Source organism: Esox lucius, chromosome 5 (genome assembly GCF_011004845.1).
Source record: "Esox lucius isolate fEsoLuc1 chromosome 5, fEsoLuc1.pri, whole genome shotgun sequence".
In the NCBI taxonomy this organism is placed as follows: domain Eukaryota; kingdom Metazoa; phylum Chordata; class Actinopteri; order Esociformes; family Esocidae; genus Esox; species Esox lucius.
In genome coordinates this window covers 18,843,252-18,862,652 of record NC_047573.1, presented here as the reverse complement: position 1 = coordinate 18,862,652, position 19,401 = coordinate 18,843,252, and the positions used below count along the sequence as shown (strand labels likewise).

The following is a 19,401-nucleotide window of genomic DNA, read 5'->3' as shown; positions in this document are numbered from 1 at the left end:
CATTCGATATGTTATCTATATTCTATTGTGAATTAAATATAAGTTTATGAGATTTGTAAATTATTCCATTCCTTTTTTACACAATTTGTACAGTGTCCCAACTTCTTTGGAATCAGGTTTGTATCAGAATAATGAAACCGTCGTTTACACTGTTAACCAAAGTTGTTCAGGTCAAAGTTGTTCAGATATTTAAGCCTTTTCACAGTGAGGTAGTTAATGACAAAATGCCCTAGGACCTGAATGGGTTCTCCTCCATTGCCTAGTTTAGTGGCTCAGTGACCTGGTCTATCATTAGCCAGAGTTAGTCCTGTCCCTCCATTTGAATTAGCCTACACTTTCACACAGACATCCAGACACGTAAACACCAGCCCTCTTTCAACAAGACTTCAGGATCCTGTACATCACCATTTGGGATAACTTTTGTGTTGTTGATATTGACTTACATATGGACAGTGTGGTGTATTGGTTGCAAACTAAGAAGTTACTGTCCTTTCCCATATAATCCATGATGGTAGGATGACTTATCTTGACACCCCGGTGCCTGTGCAGATGGTGGATGGTCTCATCTCCATGGTCATCCAACTTTCTTTCCTCGCGGCTGAACTCCTGTGATGGTTGACGCATTGACAGACCAGGGCATTCCACCCCTGCCTGAGAAGAAGCAGCTTTGTTTGAGATAATATTGGGTTTGTCTCGAAAGACGGAGGGGGAGAGAGACAAAGAGGGAAGAGAGAGGTCTTATATTGGGTTGTGACGAGGTCAGTCTGTGTTTCAGCATCCTTCACCCTGACACACTGACAAAGGATTGGGCCCAAGGTGATGAGGAGCCCCTCTGAGGTCATTTGGAGGAGATATTGAAATATATGACTGAGGTTGTTTCTAGGGCTTGATTCAGAAGGAGTGAAATGTCTCTGTTTAGAAGCGCTTCGCCTATTTGAAAAAAACTGAGAGCAGAAAGGTTCAGGTGTGCAGGAATGTGTACTGTAGGAGCCAACACTGGTCCATGGGAGGTGTATGAGAAAGAAACTCCCAGCAGCAGCTCTTGGTGAGTTTTGTATGTTTTAATTAAGAACAATATAAAGGAGAATTCACATAACATTTTATTGTGTTAGTCTCCTTGTCTATCTTTTTATATGTTTGGTCTGCGCTGATGTCTTTGAAGTCAAGTCTATATGCATGTTTAATACATTTAGCATTGTGTTTATGTTTAAGTTTGTGCTTTTCCTCATTAATGTAGTGATTTTAATCCATCATACAATCAAGATATCAAAACGTAAAAAAAAAAAAAAGAATACATCTCTGAATAGTATAACAATTTCTATCTGAGTAGAGCAAATTGACATCTTCTAAAGACCTTTGGAGTAAAAACAGTCTCATTGTCTCATTGACTGCGTATCAATGATTACCCTGTCAGGGGTTGATTGCTAGATCTATTATCTGAAAGGAGCACTCATGCATGACTGGATGAACCAGTCAGAAAGGAAAGTGTTGAGACTTGATTGTTGTGTGGTTTCCCATGGCAACAGAGCCACACATGGCTGGTTCTCTACAAGGTTGACCACACACAAGACAGGGGTTATACCCATATGACCAGCAGTGTTCCGCACTGCCTCTCTTCAAGAACTCCTTATATCCATATAATATAAGGACAGCTGTGAGTTCCAACGGCACATTACATTTTTTTTAAAATATCAAACATTAAATTCAAACAGGCATACCACATCAAACAAGGGCTTAGTTATCTTAATCCAGTTACCATTGCAGAGACATTCCTTAAGCCAGTACCACATTGCTTTCAGATCAGGGCAGGGCAACTCTAGTCTGTTCATTTCCCCAGAGCAAAGAGATGCCCCAGAGCGAAACGTCACACTAGCAACTTTGTTTTCTGTTCATGGTGGGTGAGGGTGCTGCAGGTGGGGTGAGTCGAGGCAATGAACAAAGCAGAATGGCCCTGCACAGACCACAAAAGAGAGGGAGGGGCTCTGACTGTGGTGTCGCCCTTCCTCGGTCTGTAGTCTTTGGAATGTGTCACAAAGTGTGCTGTTTCAGTGCTGCCACAGGGAGGTGCTACGTGTTCACGTTCTGTAAGCCTGTCATACAAAGCAGTGTCAAGGATGGCTGGTACATTAGTATATGTCTGTATCTAACTAATATACAGTTTGTGATCTGTGACTGTTTTGTGAGTGTCTGCATAGGGACTGTAAACTGCTATTCTACTCCAATCTATAGTGAGTCTGGACACAATGCCTGTCTTCTGGAAGAACTGAAACTAGAACACCTCCGGTTGCTGAAGGACAAATTTACCCATCACACATTCTCAGACCGGGGGTCCCGGCGAAGTTGGAGAGCTGCTCGTAAACAAGGAGGTAGAGGAATGAGTCTGGAAGACTTCCAGAAGGCTCTGTGTGATGTGATTGGTCCGGAGAGCCATCGTGGATGGATGGAGAGGGTCTTCAATGAAGTACCGTAACTCTCTCCCTTTGCTATGTACATTTGAGCTGTTTGTTTCCCTTTAAGATAATGACGGCCTGTTCTCATTCATGATAGATTGACATATCGTGTGATGGCTATGTGGAGTGGGAGGAGCTGTCTAACTACCTGCTGCAACAGTGCAGAGAAAGAGAACATTCGTCCAGGCTTAGAGATGCTCTACTGGACACTGAGCCGCTCATCAGACACTGCTCATACAACAAGGTGAGGGAGGGGACACCTGGCTAGTCATTACATACATTTTGTGCAACACCGATGTAAAAGTGAGTAGTGTGTTATAAATATGTAATAGGTACGTGGTGTGTTATAACTTTGTAGTAAGTACATGGTGTGTTGTAACTTTGTAATAGGTATATGGTGTGTTATAACTTTGTAGAAGGTACATGGTGTGTTATAACTTTGTAGAAGGTACATGGTGTGTTATAACTTTGTAATAGGTATATGGTGTGTTATAACATTGTAGAAGGTACATGGTGTGTTATAACATTGTAATAGGTACATGGTGTGTACACTCTTGTACCTATCTTGACATTCATTTGTCTTTTCCCCTTCGCAGCAGGAGCCCACTATCCGTGTAGTGGCTGTTCCTCATCCTCCTCCCCTCCGCTATATCAGCGTCAGTAAGGTGGGGCTGCTCACAGTGTGGGACAGTCAACTACACATCCACAAGACTCTTGAGGTGAGTGAGCTGATAAGCCACACATAAAAACAAACTCACAGACACACAGTCACACAGAGACACGCCAAATTGAATCTCTCTCCCTAGCTTTCTGGAGATCCGGCAGAAGAAGGTGTTAACAGAAGGAAGTTCAAGGGCTGGGCCACCGATGCTGTCTACCTGCCCAACATCCACAAGGTTGTCGTAGCAACCAGCAGCAGGGACCTCCACTTTGTTGATGTGTCAACGGCCTGTTGCTTTGAGGACGTCCACTTGTATGGTATCTAGTTGACTTTTAGCCAAATGTTTTAATGTGAAAATGATGCTTTTCTTCCAAAAAAGGTTTGTGTCCTAGGATGGTCCAGTGGTTTAAGAAGCTGTCTTCTGGTGTACATGTAGTGCTGTCGTAAGGTTTCAAATCTGTCCCAGTGCTCTTCAGCTCTGTCTCTAGTAGTGAATAAATGTTAGATTTCTAAATTCTCTTTATGTTTCTTGTTTATTCAGGGTTCACCAATGTTCCAACCACTCTAAGCTCCTGGCATGACCCTGAGGTACACGTCCCAATTCTCCCAGTTGATCCATTCCAAACTGTCAGCTACTCCTCTTTTCATGGCCCATTATGCATGTTCTAAAAAAAATATACACATTCGTTATACCGTTATATTCCGTTATATTCAAATATTTAATTTACTTCCTCTGAGTGGTGTTTTTGTCTTCCCTTCCAGTCTCCAGGGCAGTGCTCTCTCCTGCTGTGTGGTGATGAGAGGGGGGGGGTCCATTTGCTGCGATTTCTGAAACCACATACAGTGTTGTTTGAGTGCCCTTTCAGTGATGACAATGGCCCACAGAGGATCTACATGAAGGTGTGCCTCATCGTCTCCATTTAATCTCTGCCGAGCTAGAATAAAACCCAGCTCCTCATTGTAATGACCATATAAGTACTTTTAAGCAAGTCCAAGGGAGTTACTTGTCTTTATACTGTGGTTAGCGTTCGTTGCTGTTAAGTTTTTTTTTCTCCTGAGGTTGCTACATCACTCTGCCAGACCACGATTGGTGACCACATACAGTGTACATATTGGTGAACTGAAATAATATTATAACAGGATATTGGTGACCACAGCCGCCTAGTCTCCTACCAACACATCCCCGCGGTTCACCAGGAACCAATCAACAGGATCTTGTATGAAGCCCACACTGACTTCATCATGACGTCATCAGGAAGTGATGCCTCCTCAGTGGTCATAATGAGCACGTCACCTCGGAGAACACCCATTGTTTGGAAGATCAATAAGGTAATCATTTTAGAAAGCATAAGCGTTGCTGTAAATATGTAATATGTTGCTACTCTATGGTGTAAGCTTGAAGTGGGATGATAGAAGAATTCAGTCGGTGGCTGGAGCTGCAGTACAACAGATCTGTTCTTAAGTTGATTTGGACTGAGGTCAAGGTTGGGTTTGATTGACACAGGAGGTCTGGGTGACTTTGACCGAGGCCAGAATGAAATGTCAGCTCTGACTCAATCACACGCTCTCAGGATAGCCAATTACACAATATCACTCAGAGAGAAACATGACTTACATCATCAGATCATACGTCTCACCACGGAATGATGAACTGGTCTGATGCAGGATCATTTGGACTGTGGAAATGAACTGATGCTCACTGTGGCTCCCAGCATATTAACAATACAATGAGCCAGACAGAGAGAAGGAAATGGCCCTTTACCGTGGAGCCAATGTCTAATGTGACCTGCCACAATGAGCATTAATGTGGGTGGGGATGTTTTCCATTGGTCTTTATGGTTTCTGAAGGGCAAATTCTGTACTCCATTAAACTGCCTAGACTTGGTCATCTAAATAATAAAGCTGTCCTCACCAACACCCTTTTATAAATTAACAGGAATTTTTTTTAATAACATTTAGCCATTTTATTAGGTGACCCTTACATTCTAACCCCATTTTCTCTGTCTTTCTTTCCAATCTTTCTGTCTTCCTCTATTTTCTCAATCCTCTACCTCAGGGTGTGACGTGTTTTGACTTCAGCAGGTCTCTCAACCTGTTGGTGACTGGTGGTCTGGACCCTGCGGTTAAACTGTGGAACCGCTTCATAACAGCTTGGCCAGTCGCTGTCCTGTCTGGTCACAGCACCACCGTACTGGATGTGGTCATCTACCAACCACTGAGACAGGTCTTCAGCTACTCTAAAGATGCTGTAAGTAAATAATCTGCCGGTAGGTTGACTAGAGGCTTTGAAGACAACCATTACAACAACCCCCTCCTGTCCTTTTTGGTCTGTAGGTGTGTTTACCTTCCACTTTTTTTGAAGAGGTGTTTGTTTACCCGTTTTTAACCGGTTGTTTATTGGCGTGTGTATCTGGTCAGGAGCTGAGAGTGTGGGACATCTCCTCCCATAGCTGTCTGAGGACAGTCCATCTGCAGTTCGCCTGTTTGCACCCAGGGCGAACCCCAGTGCATGGCAACTTCCCCTTCCTGTTGGTTGCCCCACCCTTCCCGTCCCAGACTCCGCCGCATATCCTGGTGTCCTGTAGAGACTACCTGGCCAGGCTAGAGCTGGAGGTGGGGGGAGGAGAAGGAAGGAGGATACAGTGGCCTGCCGGCCCCGTCTCATGTGTCCTCTACAACCCCACTCTGAAACAGGTCTGCACAATCTCACGCTGTAAACACGTCCCGTATGCCCTATGAGATTGCGTCGGTGCGTGTGTGTGTTCATGACTGGGAGTGTTTGTTAATTCGTGGGTGTAGGTCACGGGTGGTTTTGACGACTCCTCTGTATCAGTGTGGGACGTGGAGACTGGAACTCTGTGTCTGAAGATCAGCAGTGCTCACGGGGAGGAGCCAATCACCTGCATGACACTGATAGGCTCCTCCCACAGACGACTGGTCACTGGCGCACGCAACGGAACCATCAAGGTACCACAGACGCGGCTCGCACAATTATGATAAGGACTTTCACATTGTAATAAATATATGTTATCCATATATCTGTACAGGGGCGTGTCTAGATTATTTTGACTGTGGTGGCCAAGGTGGGGCACAGACCCTGTTTAGGGGGGGGCATAAGATTTTAAAACCTAATATATTTTTTTCATTAGAATTGTCATGATTCAACACATTAAACAATTCAGCTTAATACATCTAATGGAATAGGGGTCCCCAGGAGAGATTTGATAACCTCTGGATTAAAGTATTCAAACAGGTCTATTCCCGGAATGCACTAGTTAGTGTTAAAACTTTTGAAAGGTGAGATGAAACAACAAAAATGGGAAAAGGTTAGTTATCATTCCTTTACCTACAAATTCCAAAGCAGTTTGTACTGGAAAGATTGCATAATCTCATTGGATACTTCCAGATAAAGTGCCTTAAGATCAAATTGAAAACGTATAATGACAGCAATAGCTGTGCTTAGAGCTAAGTCACTATCGAACATCCAGGCACGCACTGCATGTCTAGAAGGTGGCTGTAACGGAATCGGATTAACTGTTCCGAATGCTACTTGAGAAAGGTATAATACTGGTATCAGATCAGCTCTTACTTAGTTGCACAATGGCCAATGGGCCAGCACTATTGGGTTGATCTACTTGAGTAATAGCCTATCAGATCACAGAGTTTTTGGGGTGGGCACCAGGCCACCTCCTGGACCTGACCCTGTATCTGTATACATTCAGTGAGGAACTGTCTGGGATCTTCTATGCCTTCTAAGTCTTAAGGATTAGCATAAATGTGTACATATTTTTTATATATTATCTTTCCTTTCCATTGTTACAGTGCAATGTTACTGGAACATTTGCAGTGGAGTCTGTCACCTATCCAGTCATTTTACTGACGCCTGATAACTATTTCAAGTAAATAAGAAAACCAGGGCAAAATCTTCTAGTATGTGTCCGACCCCTCCTTTACTAGGTTGAAACAACGTATGATTGACACATATGTAGTCTACTACAGGGATATGTTGGTTCTGTCCAAAGGTGTGGAACTTACTAAATGGCCACAACCTACACAAGCTTGAGCCTGTCAGCAATTCAGAGATCACAGGGATTACCTGTCTCCATGACAACAAGCTCCTGGTTGTCGGGTGGAGCCGGAAGGTTGCTCAGTACGACATCACGGGGGATAAGGTAAGAACTCATAGGGCAGAGACAGACACACGTACACGTTTTATTTTTCACTGGAGCGCGGTTTGTGCACCAGCCAGGATCAACACAAGGCCTGCAGGCTCAGGTGGAAGAGTCCAGCACACCTCCACAACCAAGAGTTACACAGAGTGTTACCTTTCATTACCATCAGACCATGTCTGCTCCATGTGGTTTCACTCAGACACACGCCTTCATTACAAGGGACCTTTCATGAATTGATATATATATATATATATTTTATGGACTGTATATATAGGAGAAATCCAGTGGTTTCTTACAGTAAGACGTCAGCAGAACCTGGTGAGGTTTTGAACATTTGTAAACGATATCAGTGAATGACGCAAAGTAAGGCCTCGGGATCTTGTTATATGCCCAATATCAATCACTACAATTTGGAACTGAACATATGCCCCACAGGTGATCATATGGGTAGATATGAAGCCACAGATATTCAGAAGAAAACATGGTCTGTTTCCACATTATAATGAATGCTGGCCCAAATTCCTCTTAATATGCATGCTACTTTTTTAAACTGCTGATTGACTGACCACAGTGAACTTGTTCAGTATGACGTCTTGTCTGGGGTTTGAATAGGATGTGTTTGTGAGGGCGGACATGTCTTGGAAGTCAGGTCAGCAACACAGAGCTGACATCCTGGCAATTGACCACTGCCCTGCCCTGGGTATCGTTGCTACGGGCAGCCACGATGGAGAGGTCATCGTCTGGACCCTGGACACGCAGAGACCCCTAGTCCATTTGCAGAGGGACACATGCTCACTGTAAGTCTGATCGGGGTGTGTGTGGGTGTATGTGTGTGTATGTGTGTATGTACGTGTGTGTATGTTATGTGTGTGTGTGTGTGTGTGTGTGTGTGTGTGTGTGTATGGATGTGTGTGTGTGTGTGTGTTTATGTGTGTGTGCGTGTGTGTGTCTATGTGTGTGTGTGTGGGTATATGTGTGTGTGTGTGTATGAGATTATGTACCATGCTTGCATTTTTATTCAATTTTGTGTGTGTGTGTTTCCAGGGCAGTGGCCCCTGTGGATGTTTTGTATTTCCTGCAGCGGAGGGTTGGAGTCCGACACACACCTCTTCTTCTCTCCTCAGAGGCAGGAGGGATCTATTGGTGGAGCATCACCGGGGACACACACCCTCAGGGTAATCTGGACACACACACCCTCTGGGTAATCTGGGGACACACACCCTCTGGGTAATCTGGACACACACCTTCATGGTAATCTGGACACAAACACACTCATGGTAATCTGGACACACACACCCTTAGGGTAATCTGAACACACAGAGACTCACATGTTTGATTTGCTGCCAAATTGAGAACAGGAAATGTTGTAGCATTGAAAAAACTACTTCCTATAAATTACATTCACTAACCCAAAAACAATACTTAATTTAAACTCTCTCTCTCTCTCTCTCTGTCGGTCGCTCTATGTCTGTATCTCTCTCCCTCTGTCGGTCGCTCTATGTCTGCATCTCTCTCCCTCTGTCGGTCGCTCTATGTCTGTATCTCTCTCCCTCTGTCGGTCGCTCTATGTCTGCAACTCTCTCCCTCTGTCGGTCGCTCTATGTCTGTATCTCTCTCCCTCTGTCGGTCGCTCTATGTCTGTATCTCTCTCCCTCTGTCGGTCGCTCTATGACTGTATCTCTCTCCCTCTGTCGGTCGCTCTATGTCTGCATCTCTCTCCCTCTGTCGGTCGCTCTATGTCTGCATCTCTCTCCCTCTGTCGGTCGCTCTATGTCTGTATCTCTCTCCCTCTGTCGGTGTCACTATCTCTGTATCTTTCTGTATTTCTGTGTCAGGCCAGTTCTATGCTCCTTGTAGAGAGGAACAGTGTGTGTTGGGACTGAGTTCAGACCTGGAGAACAGCATTCTGGTCACAGCAGACACTGCAGGCAGTATTCAGGTCTGGGATATCTCTCAATACTTACTCAGCATTCCACACGAGGTACGTGTGTGTGTGTGTGTGTGTGTGTGTGTCTGTGTCTGTGTGTCAAATGCCTGCTAGCTTTCATGTTACCATGGCTCGTAGAGGCATTTTGTCTACCCAACAAAAGGCTTAATAAACCGACAGGGCGTGCATGATCATGTTTTCATCCTAAAAAATGCAACGGATGACTTTAAGCAAGTAAGCATTTCTATTCAGTAACTTTTAACGTGGAACTTGAAGCATGACCCTAACAAACACACAATGTGATTTAAAACTTTAGAGATGCTCTTTTGTACTTTTTTACATTCTGTAATGATAAGTGCTGGAATATAAATACTTCTCAGGGTTTGCACACTTCAAAAATGAACTGCCGGACTGATGAAAAAGTAATGGACATCAAACATTTCCAACAATTAGCTGAAGTGAAATGACAGACCCTTCAGACCCTGTGTCCATTATAATGGGCATCACGTAACAGCCCAATTCATTTTTGCTTCATTTCACCTCATTCATGTTGCTTCATTTCACCTGTATGCCACTGGGATTTCTCATAATCAAAGTTTTTTTTAGCACTGTTCAGCATTGGGGTACCACATTAAAAAGTAGTTGGATTACTTTTAACGGTAACGAGTAATGTAATGTGTTAGTTATTTAATTTTAGTAATCCATTACTAGTAAATGTTTCAAATAAATAACGCGCTACTCAATTTCCCTCAGTGCAACCAAGGTAGCTTTGTGTAGTAGTAGGATAATCATGTATTTTATTTGTTTTGAGACTACAACTAATACAATGTTGTATGCATATTTTAGGAATAACTATATTTCTGAAGTAGTTTTAAGCAACCTGTTGTGCTATGAGGTGGATTGAAAATACATTAAAACTGTCTGGAAAATTGACTTTAAAAAACAGCACATTCATGACACCAAAAAAGTCATTTGTACCACAGGGAGGTCATGTAACATTCTGCGATGAATACTGCCCTACCCACCTCCAGTTACTGCTATATGAGTTACCACTGTTCATGCTCAACAAGGCCTGCTATGGTGTGTTGGAATGACAAATAGTCTAATACAAAAAAATATAAACAAGCACTGCTTACACTTCAAAAGAAATTTGTGAGGGAAGAAAATTCTTTAAGTAAGGACCCTAATTTTCTTTTTTTTCAACACAACAATGTTTTAGTAACTTGATTTTCGGTAACCACTTTCTACCCCGAAATTTGTTAGAACAAGATATACATTTTTATAGTGGGTATAAACAGATTGCCCATGGAGTGATGCTACTTCATCCTAGAAATGTGGTTGAAATGATATTGCCTGTGTACACTAGCTCATGTTCAATTGCCAAACCCACTACAGAGATATGCTGATGACTTTCAGATCTCCTCCAGAAAATATATATTTATTTTTTTACTTGCCATATTGCAAAGAGTACATTTTGAAATGGTCTAGGTGTACAGAGAAAGACATAAAATGTTCTGTGAGTACTCTATAAAAGAGGCAGTGAGGTCAATCGCTGGTACAATTCTATAATTTGTAACAAACCCAGCATTTACACTAATGAATGAACCACAGTTCAACAACTAATGTCATGAAGCACAACTACAGTATGTGGTTCATAAATGTAATAATGTTGCTGACAAAGAGCTTAGCCGGGAGTATTCAAACAGGCTTAATATGTCTGACATCTCAGTCATATAGGTTTGGGTGTCTTGAATTTTAAGTGGATTTTCACTACTCCCAGACTGACCCATCTACTGAACAAGACCTGCCCTAGCTTTGTGGGGGCTTTCGATCTTGTGACAGTGAAAATAGTGTTCTTTTGGTATTCATTTTAGTTATTGTCTGTCAACCAAAACAGTATAATAGGTCCACTGTCCTGTTCACGTCAACCAGGCTATTTGAGTTAGCACACAATGGAATTTAGAAGTGTCCCTTAATATTTAGTATTTCATAAAAATAGCAGTATGTGCAAATTTAGAACACAACTTTAACACCCTGTGTTTTTAGTGTTCTACACTGTACTTTATCGTCTTATCGGTGTGTGTACCTGCCTTTCCCCTCTCCAGCCCCACTCCAGCCGCCCTCCTCTCCTGCACTCCTGGGGGGCCCACGAGGGGGCAGTAGTGAGCGTGGAGGTACAGGTGTACACAGAGATGCTTTTCTTCGTCTCTGGCTCTGTGGATGGGACCATCAAGCTGTGGACAGGAGAGGGAGGGCTTGTGGGCACCTTTGGACAAGAACCACATTGGAAACTCGGTGACCCATCGTCGTACCACATCTACAGGTGCAGGAGTGAAGGGATTTTAGGTGCTCTACTGTATAAAATGAATGATGGACTTGACCCTCATGTATCGTACCTTTGATCCTTTGCAAGGTTTTGTAATGTTTTTTAAGTAAACCCAAAAATGGCTTCCATCATATATTACAAACTACTGAAGAACAAAGCAGTCCGGGTGTGTTACTACTGGCTGGAGAGTATAAGACTGAGGTGTCATTGAGCAAAGTGAGAGAATAACATCAAATGAGTGAAGAAGTTAGAATGCTGGAGATGCGACAAAGCAGCAATAATGGCTAGGAACTGTCAAAGGAACACACAATGGGCCGTTTTCAAGGACCCGGATTAAGCTTAGTCTAGGACTAAACATCAATGGACAATGGAATACTCCATTAATTTTCATTGATTGTTTAGTCCTAGACTAGGCTTAGTCTGTGTCCTTGAAAACGGCCCAATGTGTTTGTGATCGTGAGTGTGAATGTGAGCGTCAGTGCGTGGGCGGGTGTATAAAATGTCATGGGAAACAATGAGAAAGATGATCTGGTTTCAACAACAACCACAATGGTTGACTTCTGTTGATAGTTCACTGTAAACACAGCTGAGTTACCAAATGCGGCCAAAAGAATTGGCACCCTCGCAATATCTTCAAATAACTTACGTTGTCTAATAATAAGTATTTAATTTGTACAATTCTTTACTTCACTGTTTATATTACTGGAACTTTGTTTTAAAATATTTATACATATAGCCTTATAAATCAGAAAATAAATCGAAATGGTGGTGACAAAATGATTGATACCAACCCAATATTTGACCTCTGGCTAATACAACTGCAGTTAAAAACTGTCTACAGTATAGCCATAGATGAGCTATCTGAACCTCTGTACTGGCAGTTTGTATTATTGTACTCTTGTGCGAATTGCTCCAGTTCTCCCAGATTTCAAGAGTATTTCCAACTGCTAGTTTTCAGTGAGTGCTTTTTGAAGTATGTTTGGGGTCAATGTCCAGCTGGAAGATCCATGACCTTTCATGGTGACCCAGCTTTCTGACAATGGGTTTGACATTGTGCTCAAAAATGTCTTTGGATTATCCTGATTTCATGATGCCATTCTCACATTTGAGGCACCCAGTGCCAGAGGCAGCAAAGAAATATCACTCAACCTTCTCTGTGTTTAACTGTACACAAGGCTTCATTTTGTTTTCTGCTACACCGAGATGGTGTGCTTTACCAAAAGCTCCACTGGACATTGTGGAATGTTCAAGTGTGTTCTGACGAATTGGAGTCAGGCGTCCTTATGTCTCTCAGCAGTGGGGTCCTTCTGGGTCTCCTGCCACACAACCAGTTGGCCACAGATGGTGCGAGTTGAAACTGTCGTACAGTTTGTCTGAAGGTCAGCTTGAATCTATTGTATGTGGCAGCTGATCGAGGAGCTGTCCCATTCTGGCCCAGCAGGCCCGCCGTGCCACTGAGATCCGATCGCCGGTGTCCCAGAGCACCGTCCCTACTTACGGTTTCTCATCCCTATTGTATCTTGTCTGTCATTCCCGTTCCTTTGTGACGTTGCTCTGTTCAGTTTTATTAAAACTCTTCAGTTCTCCCTGCACCTTTGTCCTGCAACGTTACAGCTGCATTCTCCAACATTCCAAAAACCTTTTTCTGCAGCCTCCCATCAGGTTCTGCTGTGGGCATGTCCTGCGGGGGGGATGGCTACTGAGGCTTGGGCCTTAAACATCTTTCCACTCTCCATTCTCATTGGATGCACACCGTGACACTAATCCAGAGAATGAGTCTTTTCTCTTCAATCAAACTGAGTTGAGTGAGTGATGTCCATACTGCAGACACTTAAAAATGAATTCCCTGAATTCACAGAAGGCGCCAATCATTTTTGAATTGTTATTTATTCAGTTTTGCAAACGAATTAAATACATATGTGGATACCAAAATATTTTTACACATCCCCAATTTTCTAGAAGAACTGGTGCTTTGTTTGAATGAAGTGCAAGGGTGCCAATCATTTTGGCCACGACAGAGTTCCAGATTGGGTTTGATTCAGCTTGAAGGGTTTGGAGAGTTTGTCAGTGTGGAAGAGATTTTGTGTGTGTGTATGGGTGTGTGTATTTATGTGTGTTTTGTGTGGCAAGAGTAACCCATAGCCAGTGTTTGTTGTTGTGGCATGATGACTACCAGCTCTGGGAAAAGACCTGATGAGTGTGACAGTGTGTGTGGTGCTGGTTGGCGTGGTTATGAGGTCACTGTGGGACAAACCAGCAGAGACCGTGTAGGATACGAAAACATGTCATTTGATGTTTACTCACCAATTAAGCTTTCCTTAAAATTATAGGTTCGGAAAGAGAAAAAAAACATAATTCAAATGTTTTTGACAATGTCTCTGTTATAAGTGATTTATATCAATGATATGTAAAGGTAAGATGTAGGATTTTCAGTAGAGGTTTTGAGAAACATTTCAACAGCTCAGTTTTCCAAACAGCGACCAACAGAACGACATGATGGCGGAGGAAAAGGAAGGAAGGGAGGAAAGGAGTGAGAGTGAAAGAGTTCGAACATCTGACCTTGTCAGCCGGGGTTCACCAGAGGAATGTCATTTTGAAGGTAACGATTAACTTTAAATAGGTACACATACACATGCATTGTACAACCCCGTTTCCAAAGAAGTTGAGATGCTGAGTAAAAGGCAAATACAAAAAGAATGCAATGATGTGCAAATTATTTATCCCTGTATTTAATTGGAAATAGTACAAAGACAAAATATAAAATGTTGAAATTCTATTGTTTTTAGAAAAAGACATGCTCATTTTGAATTTTATGCCAGCAACACCTTTCAAAAAAGTGGCTTAGACAAGGGCATATTTACCACTGTGTTGCATCTCCTTTTAACAGCACTCAGTAAGCGTTTGGGAACTGAGGAGACCAGTTGCTGTGGTTTTGAAAGTGAAATGTTTTCCCATTCTTGCTTGATACTGGATTTCAGCTGCTCAACAGGTCTCCTTTGTTGTATTTTTCATTTCATAATATGCCAAATATTTTCAATGGGAGACAGGTCTGGACTGCAAACAGGCCAGTTTAGCACTCTTTTGAGCGATGCTGTTGTAATACACGCAGAATGTGATTTGGCGTTGTCTTGCTGAAATAAGCAAGGGCTTCCCTGAAAACGACATTGTCTGGATATCAGCATATGTTGCTCCAAAACCTGTATACATTGTTCAGCATTAATGGTGCCTTCACAGATGTGCAAGTCACCCATGCCATGTGCACAAAAGCATCCTCATACCATCACAGATGCTGGCTTTTAAACTCGGATGATTACAAGCCTGAGGGTCCCTCTCCTCTTTAATTCGGAGGATGCAGCATCCATGATTCCCAAAAATACTTTCACATTTTTGCACTTGGCCTCTGTCAATCCAAACGAGCTTGGGCTCAGAGAAGGCAGCAGTGGTTCTGGATCTTGTTTATATATGGTTTCTTCTTTGCAGGATAAAGTTTTAACTTGCATTTGTGGATGCAGCGAGATACTCTGTTCATAGACAGTAGTTTTCGGACGTGTTCCTGAACTCATGCAGTGATGTCCACTACAAGATCACGACCATCCAATATTGGTTTTCGGCCTTGCATATAGAGATTTCTCTAGATTCTCTGAAACTTTTAATGATATTATGTACCATAGATGATGAGATCCCCAAACTCTTTGCAATTTTACCCTGAGAAATGTTATTCTTAAATGACTGCACTATTTGCCTGCGCAGGCTTTTACAGTGTGGTGAACCCCTCCCTATCTTTATTTCTGAAAGACTCATCCTCTCTGTGATGTTCTTTTTATACCCAATCATGTTACTGACCTGTTGCCAAGTAACCTTATTAGTTTTGTGATATACCACCAGGTTTAGTTTTTTAGCATTAAACACATTTTCCAGTCTTTTGTTGCCCCTGTCCCAACTTTTGAAAAGTGGGCATATATTTTTCAAGAAACCATAAAATGTATCAATTTTAATGTATGATATGTTGTCTTTGTACTATTTTCAACATTTACATTTTATGCAGCGTCCCAAATATGTATAGCAACAGTGGGACGGTAACAGGAGCAAGTTGTGACATGGTCGTGTTGACAAAAGAGACAGGTTACTGTGAAGCCAGACAGAGAACGGCCAGACACAAAAACACCTGACACCATAATTCAATCACCCTCAATTAAACTGACTTATGAAGCATGGTATCATGACATTCCTGAAATTCTGGAACAGCGGAATTGGAGCAGGAATTTAGTACGTTTGGCAAATGTTCCCCAGGACCAAGTTGCTAGACATCAAGTGCAGGACTGAGGTGTGTGTGTGTGTTTAGGACATTTCCTACATTATCCTCTCCCAGATTGCCTGTATACTTGTCCCTGCCAAAATAAGCAATTTGCTGTGCGTTTCCTTTCAGCCACACCGACGCAAACACACACACAAATGAGTTTTCTCTCTGTAGGTCCTGTAGAGGCAGAGGAAGCCCCATCACCGGAGAACCAGACAGAACCTGTCGGCCCACAGGAGAGTCTTGCTCCGGGGCAGACTCAGCACTCTAAAGTAAGGCTGACTTCAGCCCAGACACCTTTCAGTACTCTCCCTTATGCACATACACGTAGAATACATAGACACTGCGTTTCGCTGTCAGCCACATTCATTCAGCCTAGTGTTAATCATTGAACACCTTATCCATGAGCATAATATAATATAATATTCAAAATGATTGCTTATTGTAGCGCCACCGTGTCGCTGATAGAAATGTGCTTGCATAGGACGAGTCTGAACAGTGTTTTTATTCAATTAGTGTTACGTTTTCCCGAAAAACACGAACAATGCCGGAGCATTTTAGATAGCTTGTTTTTGTACCAACATTTGGACAATTACTGTGATTTTATAAGCACCAGACCTCCATGGTAAGATGGATTATTCAGTTTGGTTTCTCAGCATGTGTGGACACATAGTTGGTTGGACAAAGGCAGGTCCAGTCCTCCCACGTTCCCATCTCTGCCATCCCCTCCTCAGCTGTATGGGAGTGTCCAGAGGAAGATGGCATTGAGAAGAGGGAGAAGGCAGGCGTTTGGAGACATTGATGTCAATAGGATTTTCCCCATCGGGCGTGTGTGCATGCCTTTTCAGGCCCTGGCCGTGCAGGTGAGTCTGGGTCGAAAGGGTCGTCCCATGGTGCCTCAGAGTTACAGGCTGTGCAGGTTTTTGTTCCGCCTCAAAATGAACACACCTGACTAATGTACTGTTGATGCCTGTACCGTACTGTACTGGATTAAGGTTTCCACACACTTGGTAACTAAGGAACTTTGTCTTTGAAATCTGGGATTGCCAGAAATAGGATTGGAAAAAGGCCAATGACCAATAGAACAAATTCTATATCCTTTAGACATGTGGCTCCCAAAACCTCCATCACAGGGAAAGATCCTGAGTCCTGCTTGAGGCAAAGACAGTGTGGCTGTTACATTTCATGGTCAGAATTGATGTAGTCCAAGAAAGCATGATGGATGTGGAGGAACACTGAAGGAAGGAGTGGAGGAGGAGGTTGCTGTTCTATTTTGGAGAGGACTTCTGGAGGGGAAAGCATATTTTCCGCACTGTTACATAGCGACGGTGTGTGTACGCAGTTTCTTCTCTCTTACCCTGGCTCTCTATTTCCCCTTCTGTCTTACTTTCTCTCACCCATTCTCTCTTACTATCTCTTACTCATCCCATCTCTCTCAATCTCGCTTACTCTCTCTCTCACCCATTTCTCTCACTCTCTCTCTCTTTCTCTCTCTTATTCTCTCTGACTGTCTCCCTCTCTCTTTTACTCTCTCTTTCTCCCTCTCTCCCTATCTTACTCCCTTTAACTCTCTCTCTCTGTCTCTGGCTGTCTGTGTTTGTTGAGTATTTGTTGCCATGCCCTGCCTGAAGTCAGGGATTTTGGCCTGCCGATTCAGTGATGGTGAGGGATGGAGAGAGGGTGGACTGGAAAGAGCAAGATAAAGAAAGAGGGATATTTGAAAAGAGTCTCAGGCCTTGGTGGAATTATTCCAACAAAGACTGTCAGAAGTGATTCGTTCTTGGAACATCAGTCATCAGCCTGCATGAGAAATGTATTCTCAACCTGAACTTCGAACCTCAGACTCTTTCTTTAGTGTCTTCCCATTCCCTCTTGTCCCCACATTACTATTCACCTCCTTTACCCTCCTTTACTCCGCTCTCCTTTTCGCCCTCCTTCTCCCAGGACTGCCAGGACGTGTTCCTTCCTAAGGATTTACCCATGAGCCCCCAGATGCAGCGTCAGACTCTGAGTTGTGTGAGTGAAGCTGGGCTTAGCTCCTTACAGCTGTCAATCAACAGCTTATAGCAGGAACAGGAAGTCACAAGACCAGCCTCCTCTTCTGCCTTCTCCTGTCCCTTCAACTTATTCCCTCTTATTCCTTCTCACATATTTCCCATTTTCTCTTTCACATCTTCCTCCTGTGATTGAAGAATACAGCAGAATACATGTACAATGACAAAAATAAAGGTAAAATTACAAATCAAGAAAAGTGATTCCATTGCTGAAACATTTTAAGGTCTCTGAAGAACCATAAATGGGTCGGTTGATTGAAATACATGAACAAATTCTAAACCTGTAATGTTTCGGCCATCAGTGACCAGAATTTATTAGCTCTAATATAGGATTTTAAGCCCCATTAGCTAAATTCTAAGATAATTTGTAGTGCCACAAACTGCAAACCGCAAGACAGGTAAGAGGATATCAAAAAACAAAATAAACATATTAAATAACTCAGGAACAAAAGAAAAACCAACACTATAAATCAAAGCGAAAGGTGTCCGCGTGGAGAGAAGTCTCCCTGAAGAATGAGGAGTCAGGGCCATTTCCTCAGGTCCTGGTGTGCCCACGCTGATGTCCCTCCCAGCTCTGCCCTCTGAAACTCTACAAAGGAAAACAGGAGAAAAAGGAACACAGCAGTAGGGATGCCACAGTTGTCATTGAGATTCATTCATTTACAATTGGACATCACAATACATAATAAAGAGGCCCGAAACTCATAATTCCCAGGATACAACATGCCTGCAAATCACAATAGACAATTGAATGTATACCTATTGGATTCCAGGCAGAGTGGGAATATCTAGTCTGGAACGGTTATTCACCTACAGATTGCAGTCAAAATAATTGTCAGGGTTTGGTAAGATTAAGATATCAGATTTAACTGGAAAAGATAATTCAGTCGCGGATGCAATTAATCCAAATAATCCAGTAGATTACAATGGTTTAGAAAATATTGTGATTTAAAGATTGTGCTGTCTGATCACCAGGCAGTTAGCCGACCACAGCCAAATTATCATTCTCCATTTTAAGAAAGCATTCACCTACTGTCATAAGGAAAACATAATAATGTGATCATTGTGCTGTGCAAATGTTACAGTGGATATAAAAAGTCTACACACCCCTGTTAAAATGCCAGGTTCTTGTGATGTAAAAGAATGAGACAAAGATAAATCACGTCAGAACATTTTCCACCTTTAATGTGACCTATAACATGAACAATTCAATTGAAAAACAAGTCTTTGAGGGGGGAAAAAAAAAAAAAAAAAAAAAAAGTGTGCACACCCTTAAACTAATACTTTGTTGAAGCACCTTTTGATTTTATTACAGCACTCAGTCTTTTTGGGTAGGAGTCTATTAGCATGGCACATCTTGACGTGGCAATATTTGCCCACTCTTCTTTGCAAAAGCGCTCCAAATCCATCAGATTGCGAGGCCATATCCTGTGCACAGCCCTCTTCAGATCACCCCACAGATGTTCAATTGGATTCAGGTCTGGGCTCTGGCTGGGCCATTCCAAAACGTTAAT

At 42.7% G+C, this 19,401-nt stretch overlaps 1 protein-coding gene across 3 annotated transcripts; it reads left to right on the top strand.

The window, feature by feature from the left end:
• The first annotated feature begins 340 nt into the window (after positions 1-340).
• Positions 341-18,656, top strand: LOC105005817 (WD repeat-containing protein 49). Of its 3 annotated transcripts, XM_034292238.1 has the most exons (20): positions 341-1,045; positions 2,230-2,461; positions 2,548-2,694; positions 3,047-3,169; positions 3,257-3,428; positions 3,653-3,699; positions 3,874-4,011; positions 4,252-4,440; positions 5,168-5,359; positions 5,530-5,805; positions 5,911-6,078; positions 7,134-7,283; positions 7,896-8,080; positions 8,328-8,458; positions 9,119-9,264; positions 11,316-11,533; positions 14,014-14,135; positions 16,008-16,105; positions 16,568-16,696; positions 17,778-18,622. In XM_034292238.1, exons 1-20 carry the CDS (start codon positions 975-977, stop codon positions 17,898-17,900), a joined length of 3,057 nt encoding a protein of 1,018 aa, XP_034148129.1. In that variant the 5' UTR covers positions 341-974; the 3' UTR covers positions 17,901-18,622. The 3 variants fall into 3 exon arrangements, with proteins under 3 accessions (XP_034148129.1, XP_034148130.1, XP_034148131.1); XM_034292239.1 differs by lacking the exon at positions 16,568-16,696 and having other exon boundaries at positions 17,778-18,656; XM_034292240.1 differs by lacking the exon at positions 341-1,045 and having other exon boundaries at positions 2,308-2,366.
• The last annotated feature ends 745 nt before the right edge of the window (positions 18,657-19,401 follow it).

Coding starts and splice junctions, on each gene's coding strand:
- LOC105005817 (XM_034292238.1), top strand. CDS start 975: ATGTGTACTGTAGGAGCCAACACTGGTCCATGGGAGGTGTATGAGAAA. Junction 2,695..3,046: donor GACACTGCTCATACAACAAG/GTGAGGGAGGGG, acceptor TCCCCTTCGCAG/CAGGAGCCCACTATCCGTGT. Junction 3,170..3,256: donor ACATCCACAAGACTCTTGAG/GTGAGTGAGCTG, acceptor CTCTCTCCCTAG/CTTTCTGGAGATCCGGCAGA.